Source organism: Megascapheus bottae, chromosome 9 (genome assembly GCF_031878675.1).
Source record: "Megascapheus bottae isolate mThoBot1 chromosome 9, mThoBot2.hap1, whole genome shotgun sequence".
Classification (NCBI taxonomy): Eukaryota; Metazoa; Chordata; class Mammalia; order Rodentia; family Geomyidae; genus Megascapheus; species Megascapheus bottae.
The window spans coordinates 287,325-308,930 of record NC_143517.1 but is presented as its reverse complement, the minus strand read 5'-3'; the positions used below and the strand labels follow the sequence as shown (position 1 = coordinate 308,930).

General features: G+C 38.6%; 1 protein-coding gene and 1 pseudogene across 1 annotated transcript in view; both read left to right on the top strand.

Annotated features, from left to right (window-relative positions):
* LOC150058669 (coiled-coil domain-containing protein 7-like) overlaps nucleotides 1-21,606 on the top strand; it is a 263,512-nt gene that overhangs the window by 125,496 nt on the left and 116,410 nt on the right. The window contains exons 20-21 of the mRNA XM_090339663.1: nucleotides 4,675-4,773; nucleotides 7,282-7,368. Of these exons, the coding sequence (XP_090195789.1) occupies nucleotides 4,675-4,773; nucleotides 7,282-7,368 (186 nt within the window). The remainder of the gene's footprint in view (nucleotides 1-4,674; nucleotides 4,774-7,281; nucleotides 7,369-21,606) is intronic.
* LOC150058671 (tubulin beta chain pseudogene) lies at nucleotides 7,849-8,956 on the top strand (annotated as a pseudogene).

Below are 21,606 nucleotides of genomic sequence, written 5' to 3'. Positions count from 1 at the left end.
GTTCTGATCTCTTCAATGACCCATTGGTGGTTCAACAATGTGTTGTTCAGTCTCCATGAGTTACAGGGTTTTCGTTGGTGGAGGTGTGTGTTCAGTTCAAGTTTGATGCCTTTGTGGTCTGAGAGTGTGCATGGAATAATTTCAGTGTTTCTGAATCTGTCCAGGTTTGTTTTATGGCCTAAGATGTGATCTATTTTGGAAAATGTTCCATGTGCTGCTGAGAAAAACGTATATTGTGTTGTTGCTGGGTGGAATATTCTGCAGATGTCTGTTAGATCTAGTTGGTCTATATAGCTGTTCAGTTCTAAGGTTTCTCTGTTGAGTTTTTGCCTTGTTGATCTGTCCATAGGTGAGAGTGGTGTGTTAAAGTCACCGACAATCACTGTATTTCGATCTATGTATGGTTTCAGTGCAAGTAAAGTTTGCTTGATTAAGTTTGGAGCTCCGGGATTGGGTGTGTAAATATTTAGGATCGTTATGTCTTCCTGGAGGAAAGATCCCTTCAGTAGTATGTAGTAACCTTCTTTGTCTTTTCTTACTAATTTTGGTTTGAAGTCTATTTTATCTGATATGAGGATGGCAACTCCAGCCTGTTTATGGGGGCCGTTAGCTTTATAGAGTTTATTCCAACCTCTCACTTTCAAAAGATGCTTGTTTTTTTGGGTAAGATGTGTCTCTTGAAGACAGCAGAACGATGGCTCTTGCTTTTTGATCCAACTAGACAGCCTATGCCGTTTAATTGGAGAGCTGAGTCCATTGATATTGAGAGTTAGGATTGAGAGATATTTATTAGGTCCTACCATTTTTAAAAGCTTTTATTTGGGCCTGTGTCTTGACAGTTCTTGTGGTCCTTAGGTGGTATGCTGTTTAGGTGCCATTTCTTTCCCTATATTGCATTTATTTTGGTTTTCTATGTATAGAACATCTTGCAGAATTCTCTGTAGTGTTGGTTTTGTTGCGACATATTGTTGCAGCTTTTTCCTGGAATGGAATGTTTTTATTGTTCCCTCACTTATGAATGAGAGCTTAGCTGGGTACAGTATTCTTGGTTGGTAGTTATTTGACTTAAGGGCATGACATATATGCTTCCAGTCACTTCTTGCTTGCATGGTCTCTGCTGAGTAATCTGGGGTTATTCTGATTGGTTTTCCTTTATAGGTTACTGAACCCTTTTCCCTGGCTGCCTTTAGGATCCTTTTTTTGGTTTCTACTGATCCAGTTCGGATTACGATGTGGCGGTGAGATGTTCTTTTCTGGTCAGGTCTGTTTGGGGTTCTAAAAGCTTCTTGTATCTGGATGGGTCTGCCCTTCTGGATATTTGGGAAATTCTCTGAGATGATTCCCTGAAGTATATTTCCAATACCATTGACCTCTTTCTCCAGACCCTCCTCAATACCAATTAGCCTTAAATTAGGCTTCCTAATTGTATCTTGGACCTCCTGAAGCGCTCTCTCATTTTTCCTAGATTTGGATTGACTCATTTTCTGTTCTTTCTCTATAATAACTAAATTATCTTCAGCCCCGGAAATTCTCTCCTCTGCATTGTCTAACCTGCTATCAAAGCTATCTACTTTATTTTTCATCTCCCTTGCTACTAATTGCTCATTTTTGATGCCTTGCATCTCTTCTTTTAGATCATGTATGGATTTCTTTAGCTCCTTGATTTCCATTTGAGTGGTTAGCTCAGTAGCTTTATTTGCTTTGAACATTTGCTGGAGTTCGGTCACCTTTTTATTTGTGGATTCTATGAATTCATCCATCTTTCTTTGAACAGCCTTTATTATGGCTTCCTTTATGGCTCCTTCTTTTTCACTTATCACCTTGTTTATGGTTTCCTGTTGTTCAGCTATGGCTTCCTCCCTTATCTCTTTCTTTATATTTTCACATTTTTCATTAATGATGTTTATCAATTGCATTTGTGTAGCACTTGGAAGACTCTCCTCTAGGTTTGCCAGTGACTGTTCCATTGGCTGTTTACATTGGGTGGGGGAGGTGGGAGGTGTTGTTTCTTGATTTGACATTTTTCTTGAGTTTCTTGTTCTGCCCATTTGAAAATGGGAGCAAGATTAATACTAAACACGATTATAGTTTTTCAGATATAACCAACCTAGACCTCTGTAGCTGGCAGACTCTAGATGTTCACGAGTTTTGATTGGTGTTATCACTCTTTCTTTTCGTGCAGTTACCGAGTAGTCTAATTTTTCACTGATAAGCAATTTATATTCAAAACAATAAGCCTCTCAATCCAATCTCTATTGTCTTTAAGTCCCTCTGAGCCTAGAGGATAATTAAACACCTAGATATACAATGTTGCTCAACAGCCATCAAGTGTAGATCCATGCAGTATAAGGGTTGAAAGAGGAGCAGAGTTCCAGAGATAGAAAAATAGAATGAGAGAGGTCAGGGGGTAAGTAGGTAGAGTATTTGGAAAGTATTAGAATAAAACTTATGTGTTGCTGCGCGACTAGCTCTTAGCCCAACCAGTGGCCTCACTGTGGACCATGGGATGGATCTGGGAGCTTCTGTCTGAGCATGGTTGGCGGACGTTTTCCTGTGCTGCTTCCAGGGGCGGCCCCAAGCCAAGGGTCTGGGGATTGAGAGTTTCAGGAGCTCTCAGCAGGACCAGCAGGAGGCCCCTCTGTTCCCAGGGGCGGGGCCCAGCTGGGGGCGTGGTCTCCAAGTGTGGAGCTGTGCCTTTTTGGTTCTCAGAAGGGGAGCTTGGCTGCTGGTTGGCCCTTCAGATCCCTGCTGTGTTTCCACTGCTTTGTCAGAGTCTGTGACTGTGGGGGCGGCCCTCGGTGGGGTGGTGTCTTGCTCAGGGTTTCCAGCTGGAGGTTGCCCCACTCGAGAATTGAGGGGGGGCAGATGCTGGCTCCTATTTACCCGTACTCCCTACCCACTTTTGTAAGGCAGGGTCTCAAAGCCCTCCACTCTCCAGATCCAGTGGCCTGGGTGAGGAGCCTGGTGGGCGGGTGGGAGCTGGGACAGCCTCGCCTCCCCTGGTGGGGTGCTGAGTCTTAGGGTCCGCCCGCTTGTCAGTCTCCAGTTAGAGGGCTGGGGGTTGAGCCTGTTGGGCGGGTGGGAGTTGGGACAGCCCCGCCTCCCTTGATGGGGTGCTGGGTCTTATGGGTAGCCCGCCTGTCAATCTCCAGTCAATGGCCTGAGGGAGGGGGCTGTTGAGGGGAGGGACAGGATTCTAAATTCCTTGCCCCCCTGCTCCCGCCAGTCTTTCTCGGGGCGGGGTGTTGGGGTCTGAGTTAAGTTCTATTGCTTGGCACCCGCTCTGCTTTCCCGATGTGTTTGGGGATGCGCTGTATTACTCACGCCTCTGCGTCCGTCTGCGGGTGTTCCACGGTGGTGGGGAGTCTTTCACTCCCCTTGGGTCTCTTCTGCTGCCTGTGTTCTGCGTCTGGGTCCCTCTGCTTGCTGTCTGGTTCCGCGTCTGGGTTCTGCTGCTTCCGCCGTTCGCTGGCCGGGTTCTGTGCTGGTTTCTGCAGCCATTGGGCTCCCAGCCTGGCACCCTCCACTGCCGCTGGTTTTCGTGGGTTAGAGCCGGTGCCCGCCCCCGCTTTCCCCGCGTGTAGCCGGTGCCCGCTCAAGCAGCTGTTCATGGCTTGGTCAGGTGGGGCTTTCCGCGGCTTTGGGCGAGAGGTGGGGGAGGGGTCCTCGCATTCTGAATTCTTTGGGAAAGTTGGATGTGAGCTTTATCTGGATTTCTTTTCCGGTTTGAGTCCTTCTCCGTTGCTTTTTGAGTTTGTTGTTGTGGATTTCTTTAGATAATTGGCTCGTGGGACTTCCTGGTTCTCTCTTTTTGTCTAGCTTGAAATATTTATAATTATATTTAAAAAACAAATTCTTATAGACTCATTTAATTGTACTCCATATCTTCTTGGTTTGGACATATCTCCTCCTCTTTGTGTGTATATTTCTCCAGTCACTTGAAATTGGTGGAACACTGAAACATATATATTCTTTGCTATGTAATAAAAAATTAAACTCATCACAAAGATTTTATAATTGTATTATATATAGTATTTTATGTATTAATATATTATTATATAATATTTTACTCTTGGCTAAGATTGAAAATATGTCTTAAATTTGACTTCACTAGTAACTTGAATAAATATTTGTTTTTATTTGCTTCAGTTTAATTGCATTTATAGTTTCCAAGTAATTATAATTCTAAATTATAATTCTACTATGAGACTTGAAATTGCTCCTCCATTGTTTAAGTAAAAAATATGTAAAAATTATATTTTGAGATGTTGCATATTATCAGCACCTCTTCCTATTGAATTTCCTATGTCTTCTCCCTACTTTTATGGTAAGTATCCAAGAAAAGGGCTTTTTTTTTGTATAGCTTCCTTCTGTAAATAACTATTTCTATTTTATACATTTTTCATTATTAGACAATTGAAACATATTACACATTGCACTTTTCAGTTATATTCCCTTAATATTAAGCCTTATGGTAAGGAGACAGTTTCAAATAATTCTCGCAATTTTAATGTTAGATTTAGCATTATGGCAATTTACTTGTACCAATGTAAACATGAAAGAAAATGCTGTAGTAAGCTTGCTTTAAAATTTAAATCTAAGTATTTTAAAATGAATCTTTTTTCTATTTAGTATACTAAATAAACTTTTTAAAAACAATATCTCCTTTTAAAGAGTCTCTTGAAACACCTATAATTCAAACTGAAGATTCAGAACTAGGAAGTATGATAAAAATAGCAAAAAGAAGCACCTCTAAGGTGTATAGCTCCAAAGGTAAGTGAATTAATATAGATATTTAAAATTACTTTAAGTTAAAATTATCAGAAACTCTTCATTCTCTAGGGTGGTGAATATTAGTGTAGAAATATTTTGTGAAATTTTATATTTTGATATAATATGATCTCTATAAGATAACAAGATATAATGGAAATGGAAACATATTTCCCTTGATATTTATATGATTAATTACTATTTTTTGGCAAATCTGTCTCCATATAATTTTATATAAACCAATCCTACAAATTCCTCTGTTGTTTACTGTCTGATGTAGTAGATAATCCTTGGATGTTTTTGCAGTCCTTGTCCTTTGTCATTGTACACAAATGAGAGCAAATAATTACTTGTCATATCAAGAAGCATGATATTTTTCAATTTAGTAATTTTTGTATACACTAAATCACCCAAGAAAATGAGTCAGTTTCTAGAACACAATCTTAAGACTGAGAAACTGAACCTACCAGAAATGAGAATTTACACAGTAAGCTATTTGAATACCATACATTAGCTTCATCTTAGTTCAGGACTTTGTTCCATCATTGGTAAAATGTTTTCAATTATATTTAAAATTTCTATTTGGTGGCTGGGTACGGTGACTCAAGCCTATAATACTAGCTACTCAGAAGGCTGAGATCTGATGATCCCAGTTCAAAGCCAGCCCAGGCACTAAACAACCTGAGACACTTTTCTCCAATTAATCACTAGAAAATTGGAAGTGGGACTGTGGTTCCAGGGGTAGAGTGAAGAGCTAAGGGATAGCACCCAGGCCCAGAGTTCAAGCCCCATGACAGACAAAAAGAGAAATTAAATAAAATTTATGTTTTGTATTTGTTGTTTATACGTCTAGATTTTATTGATACATTTAGTTGTGTTCTAGTTAATATCTTTTCTATTATCATTGTAATTCTCTGTGGCTATTTTGCTTAAGCATTTGGATTTTATTAATATATTGGTATATTTTAGTTGCTTTTTATTATCTATCTATCTGTCTATCTACTATCTAACTATACTTAGGGCTTAGGTTCTGTTCCTTAACTTTTTGCTCAAAATGTACTCCACCATTTGAGGTAGAGCTCCACTACTATTTGATGATTAATTGGAAGCAACAACTAAAGAGACAGTTATCAGAAGCATATTGGTACAGTTTATAAGTTTTAGTAGACTGCTCAGTGCATGAAGAGTGTGAGTCATCACTGAAAAGTGTTAACATTTCATTGATGTTCACCACCTTTGATGTGCTGTCTCTCATTTGCTCTAATGTGATTTTAAAGGTTTCAAATGAGTTTTAATACTCAATATATTGATCTCTTATTTCCAAAGATACCTGACTGGACTCTTTTCCCCCCCGCAAATTTGCATTTCTTTGTTAAGCTTCTCATTTGTAGCCTTCATTATCTTCTAAATTATCTTCTAAATTCATTTCACACACACATTTTGCATCTCATTTCAGATTATTTGAAATTTTTTTGCCACTCCTGGGCTTGAGCAGAGGGCCTGAGCACTGTCCTTGGACTTTCTCAAGGCTGGAGCTCTACCACGAGCCTCAGCACCACTTCTGGCTTTTTTCTATGTATGTGGTACCGAGGAATCCAAGCCAGGTCTTTGTGCATGCTAGGCAAGCACTCAACCACTAGGCCAAACTCCCAGCCCGATTATTTGATTTTTTTAACAGACATTTTAACCACTTCAGTAACTTTGGATTCTGTTCCTGGAGTTCAGATCTTTAGTTGGTATCATAGTACCTTTTGCATCCCATGATTCTTCTGTGTTCCTGTGTTGACATATGCAAATCAGATGGAGTGTATTTTTCTACTCCTTCTATGAAATGAATTTCTTGTGAATTTCTCATGATGGTAATTTTCTCTGAAAAGTTTATTTTGAGATACAATTTCTACTATAATTTTCCTATAATTTGTTTAATTTTTATTGCATAGTTTGGATGCATATAGCTTTAGTATGTTGTTATTAAAGAGTTCTATGAATTGTGCAAAAGATAAGACTACATCAGCAGTTAATGTAAGTATGAGAGTATGAGGGAAACACTGTGTGTTCATAATGGTAGTCCCTTATCAGGATATAGGAATCCCCTCAAGGACTGCTTAAATTGCCTGGTTTGCTTAAATAGCTCTCTAGTACTAACTTTCCAATAGTGGTGAGGAATGCAAAGAATTTGTCTTCTGATTAAAGGTAGGGATAGGTACAAGTATTCCAGAGAGAAGTTGAGATAGAAATTCAAGCTAATCATCTGGGTGTGACATTCATAACTAGTATTTTTCACATTGTATATCTCACAAATTATGGGGGCAACTAATGCAGGGGACCCACTGTGGCAGGAGAGAAAGAAAGACAGATTTTAAAACTTATGAAACAAGTTTCATATTTGCCCACTGAACCTCTCATGTTCATTTTCTTATTAGATCAAAGTATAATGATTATAAATTTGAAAGGCTTTTTATAAGAGAACTAATTTTCTGTTTTGTACTCTGAATGTATTTGTTTATGTAGCTCATGAAGAATCACATGAACGTCTTGTGATTGAGAAGCCTGACACAGAATTAGAGAGCCAGTTGTCCAGTATAGAAATGCTTGATAGTAAGTACAATAATTACAGGTTAATACAAAAAGTATTTTCAATTAAAGTAATTTAGAACATCTTTTCTTTTTTCAAGAGTATGTATTTGAGTATAAAAAATATCTATATTTCGAGAATCTTCCTGCCATCGCGTGCGGACTTCCCTGCTCTGGCCTCCGGGGAGCGTTGCATCCTTTCAGCCCACGAACCGCACAGGAAGGAAACAAACAACTAAAAAACCTTTAACATTCTCTTGCCCCGCATATAACTTAAGGCGAGCAAAAAGAAAAATTAATTTTTAACCGTGAAGGAAATCATGCACATCTAGGCTGTGGCAATCAGATCGGTGCTAAGTTCTGGGAGGTCATCAGCGATGAACATGGCAGCGACCCCACCGGTACCTGCAGTTGGGGGACAGCGACCTGCAGTTGGACCGCATCTCTGTGTACTACAATGAAGCCACGCGTGGCAAATATGTTCCTTGCGCTATCTTGGTGGATCTAGAACCTGGCACCATGGACTCTGTGCGCTGAGGACCCTTTGGCAAAATTTTCAGACCAGACAACTTTGTTTTTGATCAGTCTGGGGCAGGCAACAATGGGCCAAGGGCCATTACATGGAGGGGGCTGAGCTGGTTGACTCAGTCCTTGATGTGGTGCGGAAGGAGGCGGAGAGCTGTGACTGCCTGCAAGGATTCCAGCTGACCCACTCCCTGGGTGGTGGCACAGGCTCTGGAATGGGCACCTGCTCATCAGCAAGATCCGTGAAGAGTATCCTGACAGCATCAGTGTAGTACCTTCACCCAAAGTGTCTGACACTGTGGTTGAGCCCTAGAATGCCACCCTCTCTGTCCATCAGTTAGTAGAGACTACTGAGACCTAATGCATCGATAATGAGGCCCTTTACGACATCTGCTTCCTCACCCTTAAGCTGACCACACCAACCTACGGGGACCTCAACCACCTCGTCTCTGCCACCATGAGCGGCGTCACCACCTGCCTCTGCTTCCCAGGCCAGCTCAATGCTGACCTCTGCAAGCTGGCAGTCAACATGGTGCCCTTCCCACGTCTCCACTTCTTCATGCCTGACTTTGCCCCTCTCACTAGCCATGGAAGCCAGCAGTATCGGGCCCTCACTGTGCCTGAACTCACCCAGCAGGTCTTCGATGCTAAGAACATGATGGCTGCCTGTGACCCCCGCCATGGCCCGTACCTCACTGTGGCTGCCGTCTTCCATGGCCACATGTCCATGAAGGAGGTAGATGAGCAGATGCTCAAAGTGTAGAACAAGAATAGCAGCTACTTCGTGGAATGGATCCCCAACAATGTCAAGACAGCTGTCTGTGACATCTCACCTCGTGGCCTCAAGATGGCAGTCACCTTCATTGGCAACAGCACAGCCATCCAGGAGCTCTTCAAGCGCATCTCTGAGCAGTTTACTGCCATGTTCCGCAGAAAGGCTTTCCTCCACAGGTGAGGGCATGGACGAGATGGAGTTCACCGAGGCAGAGAGCAACATGAATGACCTCGTCTCTGAGTGCCAGCAGTACCAGGATGGCACCGCAGAAGAGGAGAGGATTTCGGTGAGGAGGCAGAAGAGGGGGCCTAAGGAAGAGACACCCCCCATCACCTCAAGCTTCTCAGTTCCCTCAGCCTTCTTCAGCTGCCCGTTTTCCTCTTTCAGAATGTTTCTGCTGCCTCTGTTTTTTTGGGGGGGTAGGGTGTAGAACAGTGCCTGGCACACAGTAGGCGCTCAATAATATTTGTTTGTTGAAAAAATATCTATATTTCTATAGAAATATTTACCTAATAGAAACATACACCTAGACCTAATGTCTTATACCTTAAGCAAACTAGAATATAATGTGAATGTAATCCAAACCTTTCACTGTTATTTCTGGTCTCATGGTTACTTCGTGGTTATAAGAAGCATTCAATATCATGCTACTAGATTATTAATCAACACTTATTTTTGTTGGTTTATTTTTGCATGTTTACATATTATCTGGAACAAATTAACAACAAATTTAATTAAATAAAAGGGAAAATATTATGAAGAGAAATTCTCAATAAATGATGGCAATAGCATATTTAATGTATGGTGTCAGAATAAATGATATTTCAATTATTATGATAGAAACAAGCTGTGACACAGACTTGAAAATTAAAAATATTCCAAGAAATTTATAAAATATAATATGAAAAAGAAAATTGTGGAGAAAATTTTAGAGTTGATTTATTTTTGTATTAGTAGTATCAACTAAGTTGTACAAAGGAGTTTCAATTTGACATTTATATTTGCTTAAAATCCTTCAGACAAAGCCAAGTGCCAATGGCTCTTGCCTGTAATCCTAGCTACCCAGGAGGCTGAAATCTGAGGATCATGGTTCAAAGCCAGCTTGGAGACGAAAGTCCATGAGACTCTTATGTCCCATTAACTACCAGAAAACAGGAAGTGGTTCTGAGCAGAAGAGCTCAAGGACAGCACCCAGGCGTAGAGTTCCAGCCCCAAGACCAACAACAAAAAAAACAACAAAAACAAACAAACAAAAAAACCCCTCTGTCACTCTTTTTCATCCTCTCTTCCATTCCCAAACTAATCTCAATTCCCTTGCTCCATCTTCACCTATTGATATAAAAGATGTTGAATATATTCCCTCTCCCTCACTTGCTGTTCATCCTCTTACTAGAATCACACTCCACCCATTACACCTTATCTTGTCAACATTCTTATTTATATATTAAGAAGTACAATTTATAATAATTATTCAAAAGGATTTCCTTGTGGTGTTCAGAATGACTATACTGTGCTTTAATACTATTGACTCTTTAGCCTACAGTTTCTTTTCCAACCTCTTATCCTCTATTTTTTTAACAACTTTCAGTGAGGTTTGATTGAACATTGAATGTACATTCACAAATGTAATGTTATTTGATATTGTTCACATTCTAGCACGATGTTTTCCTACCCAGTTCTAATACTATAAAATATTCTAATATTTACAAATATGCAAACATTCTTGTATGTATTTCAGAATTAAATGACATTATAGTCCAATTGTACTTAGTAGACATTTATATAAGATTTCATGTCTCAGCTATACAATACATATACTTTTCACTAACCAATAGAACATATTTTATGACATATGGCAAGCCTTAGCAAGTATAAGAAAATTATCTACTTCCTTTATTGTATCAGACTACACTTTAGCAAAACTGGAAATCAATCACAAAAAACAAAAATTACAGTTGTTTCATTTTGGATAATGGGATTTGACTATCTTTCAGCAGTAAGTAAATAAGGCATAATGACTCAGATTATAGTCCTAGCTACCTAGGGAACTGAGATATGAGGGTTGTGTTTGAAAGCCAGTCCAAATAAATAAGGGCGGGAGACTCTTATGTTTAATTAACCATCAAAAAAAGAAGCCTGAAGTGAGAGGTGTATCTCAAGTGGGAGAGCACTGTCCGAGGGGGAAAAAAGCTGTGTGCTGCCTACAATATCACCTGAACCAAGAGAAGAGAACAGAAGAGAAGAGAAAGAAACCAAGTTTTAAAGATAAAATAGATTAAAGATAAAGAAAGGAGAGGAAAGAGAAAGTAAAGAAGAAAGAAAGAAATGAAAAGGAAGAATAAAAATTCTCCATGTTTTTCTGGAAGCAGTTTCAGGGTCTTTACATTCTGCTCAACGGATACCTATTAAGAATCTTTTGTGCAAATCTACAAAGAACTCATTTGTTTCTCATAGCACTTGGGTTGACCACAGGAATCTTGGCATTAACTGTGAGCTTCAAGATAAAAAAGAAAGTTGATCACAACTCCCCATACACAGAATAGTGAACTATAAAACATTCCTTTGGTATTTTTCCCCCAAAATAGATCGTTATTTATTTCTAAATGCTTAAGGAGTACATGGAATCATAAGCTTAATACTAAATTTCTCTGCTAGTTTATCACTGTCATAATAGCTGACAAAACAAACTAAGGAAGAACAAATTTACTCTAGGTTTGAAGTTATACAGGGTTAGTTCATCAAGGTAGAGAAGAAAAAAATCAAATACCTTAATATGCTGATTAAGAAGCAGAAAATACCAGCCATTGACTCTTAAAGATCTGAAAAATTGTGACTTTGAAGATTATGGATTCAAAATCCCATCTAAGGTCTCTTTTCTATATTAGTGACCTTCTGTTACAATTTCCAATCAGTGACAGATATGTTCCTGAAATCTAACTCCAATAGAAAATGAGAGAAAATTAAAACACCCTGTGGGTAGGATAGGGTAGTAGTCTATTGGAATATTGTAACTCAGTTGTGATAACAATTGGGAATGATACTTTCCTACTTCCTGATGGAGATAATCAGAGAACCTGGTGGAATGAATCAGAGAAGACACAACAAAGATGTCTCCTCACCAGTTCCCAATCATGTTGGGAAGAATTACAAGGTAGATAAGGTACACAAAATTTTTCAAAACTAGGATCACATTGACATTGCTGTCTCTCAAATGAAGCCTTTGGCACTCTTTGAATGATTCAGTGGCTTGTGAATAATATCTTGAAGGAAACTTTTCCTGGAATGCTTTAAAACTTGTTATCTGGTAGGACTATTTAGCATTCCTTATAGCAACAAGGAATAGCCCAAGGATGTAAGATATCTGAATTGAATTATTATCCATAGTGGCTGCATAAACTGAAAACTAATTTTTAGAAAACCAAGGAGCTGGATTTTTGTGATATTGTATTGTCATATCTTCCATGAGTTGGAGAGATTTGAAGGGTTGATCTTGAGTTTGGCATAGGGAACAAACAGCCAGTGTGGTTTTGTAGGAAATAATACAGAAACATACAGTCTCCCCATCTATGTTTTGTGAAGGAAGAAATTATGTGAAAGTATCTTTTATCAAAATCATGGTCACTTAAAAAAATTCAGTAAATAGAACTTTAGCTAATGTATCTCCAGAGAATATATCCCTATTCCCCCACTTTCTTGTTTTTCAAGGTAGGTCCTAAGGGTGACTAAAACATTTTAGAACAAGTGAAATTTATCGTATTTTGTAGGATAGGAAAGACTGAATATATAGTTTTACCTATTTAGTTACAAGGAGACTATTAAAAATTTCGAATCTGATTTCTACACTCCTCTTCAATATATAGTATAAGAATTCCTAGCCAGAGCTATAAGGCAAGAAGCAAACATAAAGGGCATCCAAATAGGGAGAGAGGAAGTAAAACTTTCCCTTTTTGCAGATGAGATGATTCTGTATTTGATGAACCCTGTAGAATCCACTCCCAAGTTACTTGAGCTGCTTTGAAACTTTGGCAAAGTAGTAGGGTATGAAACTAACGCTCATAACTCAATGGCTTTCCTGTATGACAACAATGAGAAGAGCAAGGCTGATATCAAGAAAGCAATTACTTTTGCAATAGCAGCTTCTTTTCAAGGTTTTTTTTTTCAAAAAAACCTTAAGATTTAAACAAGGAAGTGGGAGAAGATCTTCACTAGCCATACAACACACAAGGGCCTCATATCTAAAATACTCCTACAACTCAAAAATTAAATTTCTCAAAACAAATACTTAAAGAAATAATCATACCATTAAAAGGTACCCTAAAGACTTAGTGCGACGGTTGTTTCTCCCACTGTGTGGGCTATTTAAGTTGTTAACGTGTCCTTTTCCATACAGAAGCACTGAAGTTTTATGCAGTCCCCTTTGTGCAAACTTCCTTTAATTTGTTGTGTTTGTTTTGGGGCCTTTATTAAGAAAGTTTCGACCTGTGCCAAGGAGTTCTATTGTATCTACTATTCTATCCTGTAAAGTTTTCAAGGCATCTCCTTTTACCTCAATATCTGATCCATTTGGAATTAATTCTGGTTCAGGGTGACATATGAGGATCCAGCTCTAGTTTTCTACAGGTGCTTAACCAATTCTGTCAGCATCATTTGTTGAGGCTAACCTTCTTTCATCCTATTTTTTTTTCTGCTTCCCTTATTAAAGATTAGGTGGCCACAGGACTATGGGTTAATTTCTGTGTTTTCAGTTCTATTAAATTGGTCTTCAGGCCTACTTTTGTGTCAGTACCAGGCCTTTTTTTTATTACTATAGCTCTTTAATAGATTGTGAAGTTTGGTATTGCTATTCCTCTAGCATTGTTCTTTCTGCTGAGGAGTGTTTTTGCTATAAGGGATCTTTTATTATTCCACATGAATTCAAGTTGTGTGCACCAGCATTTGGTATATAGATATTTAGAATGATTACATCTTCCTGAAGTAGAAATCCCTTTACTAGTAAATAACATTCTTTGTCTCTTCTCACTAATTTTAATTTGAAGTCTATTTTATAAGGATGGCAATTTCAGCCAGTTTTGGAGACTGTATGATAGCTTTTATTTCAGCCTTTACTTTCAGAATGTTTGTGGGAATTTCTTTCTTTTTTTCTTTTAACAAGATGTGTCTCTTGAATGTAACAGAAAGATGGATCTTGCTTTTTGATCCAACAAGTCAGTCTATGTCATTTAATTGGAGAGTCATGTTCACTGATATTGAGAGTTAAGGTTGAAAGTTGTTTGTTAGCTCCTGCCATTTTAACTATTTCATTTTAATATATTTTTATTATAATTAATAGAAAGGTTATGTTATGTTCACCAGATAGAAAGTGCATTACTTAACAATAATTGCTACCCCTTCTCATGTTTTTGTCCCCATTTTCTTCCCCCCACCTCCTCCTCTCATCTTGTTTCCTCCCTTCCCTATCATATTTTAAACAAACAAATAAACATGCATACAATATATCAGATAACAAGGTAAAATACTGTAATAATATGAGTTAACCAAGGGAAAACCAAAGAGATGAGAAATAACATCGTGCATTAAGAACAAAAGTCACACATTATATGGCTCTTGTTTCTATATCCTGGAGGTCCTTTCATTTAGCATCATCACATATGGCCTTATGTATCTAGGTTTTGCCCTATTGTAAACCTCTGCTAGAAGAGTCCAAGGTTTATACTAATTATGACAAATGAGGAAAACCAGTGAGCCTATGTTCCTTTGAGTCTGGCTTACTTCACTTAATAGGGTTTTTCCTAAGTCTTTCCGTGTCCTTACAAATGGGATGATGTTGTTCTTTCTGACAGCAGCATAGAATTCCATTGTGTATAAATATCATCTCTTGTTGATCCAATCATGAACTGAGGGGCATTTGGATTGGTTCCATATATTTGCTATGGTAAATAGTGCTGCTATGAACATCATTGTATTACTGTATTTAGCATGCCCTTGTTTCTGGACGAATGGGTAAATGCCAAGTAGTGGAATTGCTGGGTCATGGGGAAGATTTATGTTTAGTCTTTTGAGGAATTTCCATAGTGCTTTCCCTAGTGGTTGAACGAGTTTAGACTCCCACCAACAGTGTAGTAGTGATCTCTTGTGGCCACACCCCTGCCAGCATCTGTTGTTATTAGACTCTAAGTCTTTGACCCATTTGTTAATGGGATGGTTGTTTCTTTGGAGATTAATTTTGGAGTGATTCAATTTTGGGGGCTGTTGATATATTTTAGATATGAGGCCTTTGTCTGTTGTATAGTTAGTGAAGATCTTCTCCCACTCTGTGGGCTTTCTGTTTAGCTTGCTAGGTATGTCCTTTGCCATACAGAAGCTCTGCAGTTTAATGCAGTCCCACTTATCCAAACTGTCTTTGATTTGTTGTTTCTGGGTCTTTATTAAGAAAGTTTCAACCTGTGACAAGGAGACCTAATGTATCTCCTATTCCTTCTTGTAAAGTTTTCAGTGTATCTGCTTTTACCTCAAGGTCTTTGATCCATTTGGAGTTAATCCTGGTGCAGGGTGACATAGAAGGGTCAAACTTTAGTTTTCTGCAGGTGCTTAACCAATTCTGCCAGCACCACTTGTTGAAGAGGCTGTCTTTCTTCCATACTATTTTTTGGCTCCCTTATCAAAGATTAGGTGGCCATAGGTCTGTGGCTTGATTTCTGGGTCTTCAGTTCTATTCCATTTTAACTATTTCTTTAGTGCCTGGGTCTTGTCAATTCTTCTTGTAATTATATGGTATTTTGTTTAGATGTCATTTCTCTGTACTATGCTCATGTTGGTTTTCAATGTGTAGAACATTCTTGAGACTTTTCTGTAATTCTTGTTTGAGCAACATATACTGTTTCACTTTTTCCTTACTGTGGAAGATTTTTCTTTTCCCCTCATCTATGAATAAGAGCTTACCTGGGTAAAGTATTCTTGGTTGATAGTTATTTGTCTTTAAGGCATGGCATACATCATTTTAGGCTATTCTAACTTGCATAATCTCTGATGAGAAATCTGTGGTTATTCTGATTGGTTTTATTTGTAGGTGATTTTTATCTTCTCCCTCACAGCTTTAAGGATCCTTTTCTTGGTCCGTATTGATCCTGTATGGCTTATAATGTGGCAGTGGGATGTCCTGTTCTGGTCTGGTCTGTTTTGTGTTCTAAAAGCTTCTTGTATTTGGATGGGCCTGTCCTTTTGGATATTTGGAAAGTTCTTGGAGATGGTTCCATTAAGCATATTTCCTATACAATTAACCTCCTTCTTAAGGCCCCCCTCAATACCAATTAACCTTAATTTAGGATTCCTAATTGTATCTTAGAGCTCCTGAAAAGGTCTGCCATAGTTCTTGGATTTGTTTGAATTATTTTCCTTTGTCTACAGTTTCTAGGCTATCTTCAATTTCAGAGATTCTCTCCTCTACATCATCTGACCTGCTATCACTTTTTTTCATACATACATATATTTTTTATTGTAATTAGTAAAAGGGTTACATGATATTTGCCAGATAGAAGGTGCGTTAATTCACATACATTGATACCCTTTCACATGTCTTGGTACCCGTTTTCCTACCCCCCCCACCCCCCACCCGTCTTGGTTTTCCCCCCTTCCCTATCAAATTTCAAATATCCAAATACAAATAAGTTCAATCTCTCAGATAACAAAGTGAGATACTATACCAATATGAGATAACCAAGGGACAGAAAGGAGATGAGAGACAACATAGTACATTAAGGACAAAAATCATTCATTATATGGGTTTTGTTTCACTATCCTGGAGGTCCTTTCAATTAGCTTCACATTATATGTCCTTATGTATCAAGATTTTGCTCTATTGCAAATCTCTGCTAGTAGAGCCCAAGGTTTCTACTGATTATGACGAATGAGGGAAACCATTGAGCCTAAGTTCCTTTGAGTCTGGCTAACTTCACTTAATAGGATTTTTTCTAAGTCTTTCCATTTCCTAACAAATGGGGCGATGTCATTCTTTCTGACAGCAGCATAGAATTCCATTGTGTGCAAATACCACAACTTGTTGATCCACTCATCAACTGAGGGACATCTAGTTTGGTTCCATATCTTTGCTATGGTGAATAGTGCTGCAATGAACATTGTTGTGCTAGTGGGTTTAGTATGTCCTTGTTTCTGGGTGGTTGGGTAAATGCCAAGTAGTGGAATTGCTGGGTCATAGGGGAGTTCTATGTTTAGCATTTTGAGGCACTGCCACACTGCTTTCCATAGGGGTTGAACGAGTTTGCACTCCCACCAACAGTGTAGTAGTGATCCCTCCTGGCCACATCCCCTCCAGCATCTGTTGTCATTCATTTTCCTGATCTTGGCCATTCTAGCTGGAGTGAGGTGGAATCTTAGAGTTGTTTTGATTTGCATTTCTTTTATGACCAGAGATGTTGAGCATTTCTTCATGTGTCTATAGGCCATTTTTGTTTCTTCTTCAGAGAAGACTCTCTTTAAGTCTTTGGCCCATTTTTTAATGGGATGGTTGTTACTTTGGAGGTTAGTTTTGGAGTGATTCAATTTTTTGAGTTGTTGATATATTTTAGATATGAGGCCTTTGTCTGTTGTTTGGTTGGTGAAGATCTTCTCCCACTCTGTAGGCTTCCTGATTAGTTTACTAGCTATGTCCTTTGCCATACAAAAGCTCTGCAGTTTAATGCAGTCCCACTTATCCAGCCTTTCTCTGATTTGTTGTGATTCTTGGTCTTTATTAAGAAAGTTTCAACCTGTGCCAAGGAGGCCTAGTGTATCTCCTATTCCTTCCTGTAGAGTTTTCAGTGTATCAGCTTTTACCTCCAGGTCTTTGATCCATTTGGAGTTAATTCTAGTGCAAGGTGACAAAGAAGGATCCAGCTTTAGTTTTCTGCAGGTGCTTAACCAGTTCTGCCAGCACAACTTGTTGAAGAGGCTGTCTTTCTTCCATTCTATTTTTTTGGCTCCCTTGTCAAAGATTAGGTGGCCATAGGTCTGTGGTTTAATATCTGGGTCCTCAGTTCTATTCCATTGGTCTTCAGGCCTGTTCCTGTGCCAGTACCAAGCTGTTTTGAGAATTATAGCTCTGTAATAGAGTCTAAAGTTTGGAATTGAAATTCCTCCAGCGCTGTTCTTTCTGCTAAGAAGTGTTTTTGCTATACGGGGTCTTTTATTATTCCATATGAAATTTTGGATTGCCTCTTCTATTTCTTTAAAGAATGACATTGGGATGTTGATGGGTATTGCATTGAATTTGTAGATAGCTCTTGGCAAGATTGTCATTTTCACAATGTTGATTCTTCCAATCCAGGAGCATGGGAGGTTTTTCCATTTCCTTAGTTCTGCTTTAATTTCCTTTTTTAGGGTTTTAAAGTTTTCATCAAAAAGGTCCTTTACATTCTTAGTTAAGCTAATTCCTAGGTACTTTATTTTCTTTGAGGCTATTGTGAAAGGAGTTTCTTTCCTGATTATTGCCTCGTTCCTCTCACTGTTGGCATAAAGGAAGGCAGTTGATTATTGAGGGTTGATTTCATAGCCTGCTACTCTTCCAAAGTTTTGAATCAGTTCAAGGAGCTTGGGAGTAGAGTCTATAGGATTCTTTAAATACAGAATCATGTAATCTGCAAAGAGGGATAGTTTTATTTCCTCTTTCCCTACTTGGATCCCCTTTATGCTTGCTTCTTGCCTTATTGCACTGGCTAGGAATTCTAGTACTATGTTAAAGAGTAGTGGAGAGAGTGGGCATCCTTGTCTTGTTCCTGATTTTAGAGGGAATGGCTTTAGATTTTCACCATTAAGTGTAATACTAGCAGTAGGTTTCTCATACACAGCCTTTATTACATTGAGGAATGTTGCGTGGATTCCTAGTTTCTCCAGAGATTTTAACATAAAGGGGTGTTGGATCTTGTCAAATGCCTTTTCCGTGTCTATTGAGACAATCATGTGATTTTTGTCCTTGCTCCTGTTGATGTGTTGAATTATATTAACTGATTTGCGTATGTTGAACCAGCTTTGCCTCCCTGTGATGAATCCAGTTTGATCATAGTGTATAATTTTTTTGATGAGTTGTTGTAGACGGTTGGCCAGTATTTTGTTGAGAAGTTTTGCATCGATGTTCATCAAAGATATAGGTCTATACTTCTCTTTCTTTGATGAATCTCTGTCTGGTTTGGGGATGAGGGTTATACTGGCTTCATAGAATGAGTTTGGTAAGGAACCTTCATTTTCAATTTCATTGAAGAGCTTGAGGAGTATTGGTGTGAGCTCTGCTTTGAAGACCTTATAGAATTCAGCTGTGAATCCATCTGGCCCTGGGCTTTTCTTAGGTGGAAGTTCTCTAATTGCCATTTCTATTTCAGAGCTTGAAATAGGCCTGTTGAGTTGGCTTAGTTCTTCTTGGTTCAGTGTGGGTATGTTAATATTGGCTAGGAATTCATCCATTTCATCTAGATTCTCAAATTTGTTGGCATAAACGTTTGAGAAGTATTCCCTCAGATATTCTGGATCTTGGTAATTTCTGTCGTGATATTACCATTTTCATCTGCGATTTTGTTTATTTCGATATGCTCTCTTCTTTTTTTGGTAAGGTTTGCTAAGGGCTTGTCAATTTTGTTAATTCTTTCAAAGAACCAACTCCTTGTTTTGTTGATTCTTTCTACAGTTTTTTTGGATTCCAAATCATTTAATTCTGCTTTGATTTTAATTATTTGCTTTCTTCTACTGGGATTAGGGTAGGTTTGTTGCTCTTTTTCTAGGAGCTTAATGTGAGACATTAACTTGTTGGTTTGCAATTTTTCCAACTTGTTGTTGTAGGCACTCAGCGCTATAAATTTTCCTCTGAGTACTGCCTTTGCTGTGTCCCAAAGGAGTTGGTAGTTTGTGTGCTCCTTACTGTTAAATTTCATAAACTGTTGGATTTCTGTTCTGATCTCTTCGATGACCCATTGGTGATTCAACAATGTGTTGTTCAGTCTCCATGAGTTACAGGGTTTTCGTTGGTGGAGATGTGTGTTCAGTTGCAGTTTGATGCCTTTGTGGTCTGCGAGTGTGCATGGAATAATTTCAGTGTTTCTGAATCTGTCCAGGTTTGTTTTATGGCCTAACATGTGATCTATTTTGGAAAATGTTCCATGTGCTGCTGAGAAAAACGTATATTGTGTCGTTGCTGGGTGGAATATTCTGCAGATGTCTGTTAGATCAAGTTGGTCTATATAGTTGTTCAGTTCTAAGGTTTCTCTGTTGAGTTTTTGCCTTGTTAATCTGTCCATAGGTGAAAGTGGTGTGTTAAAGTCACCGACAATCACTGTATTTCGATCTATGTATGGTTTCAGTGTAAGTAAAGTTTGCTTGATGAAGTTTGGAGCTCCGGGATTGGGTGTTTAAATATTTAGGATCATTATGTCTTCCTGGAGGAAAGATCCCTTTAGTAGTATGTAGTAACCTTCTTTGTCTTTTCTTACTAATTTTGGTTTGAAGTCTATTTTATCTGATATGAGGATGGCAACTCCAGCCTGTTTATGGGGGCTGTTAGCTTGATAGAGTTTATTCCAACCTCTCACTTTCAAAAGATGCTTGTCTTTTTGGGTAAGATGTGTCTCTTGAAGACAGCAGAACGATGGCTCTTGCTTTTTGATCCAACTAGACAGCCTATGCCGTTTAATTGGAGAGTTGAGTCCATTGATATTGAGAGTTAGGATTGAGAGATATTTATTAGGTCCTACCATTTTTAAAAGCTTTTATTTGGGCCTGTGTCTTGACAGTTCTTGTGGTCCTTAGGTGGTATGCTGTTTAGGTGCCATTTCTTTCCCTATATTGCATTTATTTTGGTTTTCTATGTATAGAACATCTTGCAGAATTCTCTGTAGTGTTGGTTTTGTTGCAGCTTTTCCCTGGAATGGAATGTTTTTATTGTTCCCTCAGTTATGAAAGAGAGCTTAGCTGGGTACAGGATTCTTGGTTGGTAGTTATTTGACTTAAGGGCATGACATATATGCTTCCAGTCACTTCTTGCTTGCATGGTCTCTGCTGAGTAATCTGGGGTTATTCTGATTGGTTTTCCTTTATAGGTTACTGAACCCTTTTCCCTGGCTGCCTTTAGGATCCTTTTTATGGTTTCTACTGATCCAGTTCGGATTACGATGTGGCGGTGAGATGTTCTTTTCTGGTCAGGTCTGTTTGGGATTCTAAAAGCTTCTTGTATCTGGATGGGTCTGCCCTTCTGGATATTTGGGAAATTCTCTGAGATGATTCCTTGAAGTATATTTCCAATACCATTGACCTCTTTCTCCAGACCCTCCTCAATACCAATTAGCCTTAAATTAGGCTTCCTAATTGTATCTTGGACCTCCTGAAGCGCTCTCTCATTTTTCCTAGATCTGGATTGACTCATTTTCTGTTCTTTCTCTATAATAAGTAAATTATCTTCAGCCCCAGAAATTCTCTCCTCTGCATTGTCTAACCTGCTATCAAAGCTATCTACTTTATTTTTCATCTCCCTTGCTACTAATTGCTCATTTTTGATGCCTTGCATCTCTTCTTTTAGATCATGTATGGATTTCTTTAGCTCCTTGATTTCCATTTGAGTGGTTAGCTCAGTAGCTTTATTTGCTTTGAACATTTGCTGGAGTTCGGTCACCTTTTTATTTGTGGATTCTATGAATTCATCCATCTTTCTTTGAACAGCCTTTATTATGGCCTCCTTTATGGCTTCTTCTTTTTTACTTATCACCTTGTTTATGGTTTCCCCTTGTTCAGCTATGGCTTCCTCCCTTATCTCTTTCTTTATATTTTCACATTTTTCATTAATGATGTTTATCAATTGCATTTGTACAGCACTTGGAAGACTCTCCTCTAGGTTTGCCAGTGACTGTTCCATTGGCTGTTTACATTGGGTGGGGGAGGTGGGAGGTGTTGTTTCTTGATTTGACATTTTTCTTGAGTTTCTTGTTCTGCCC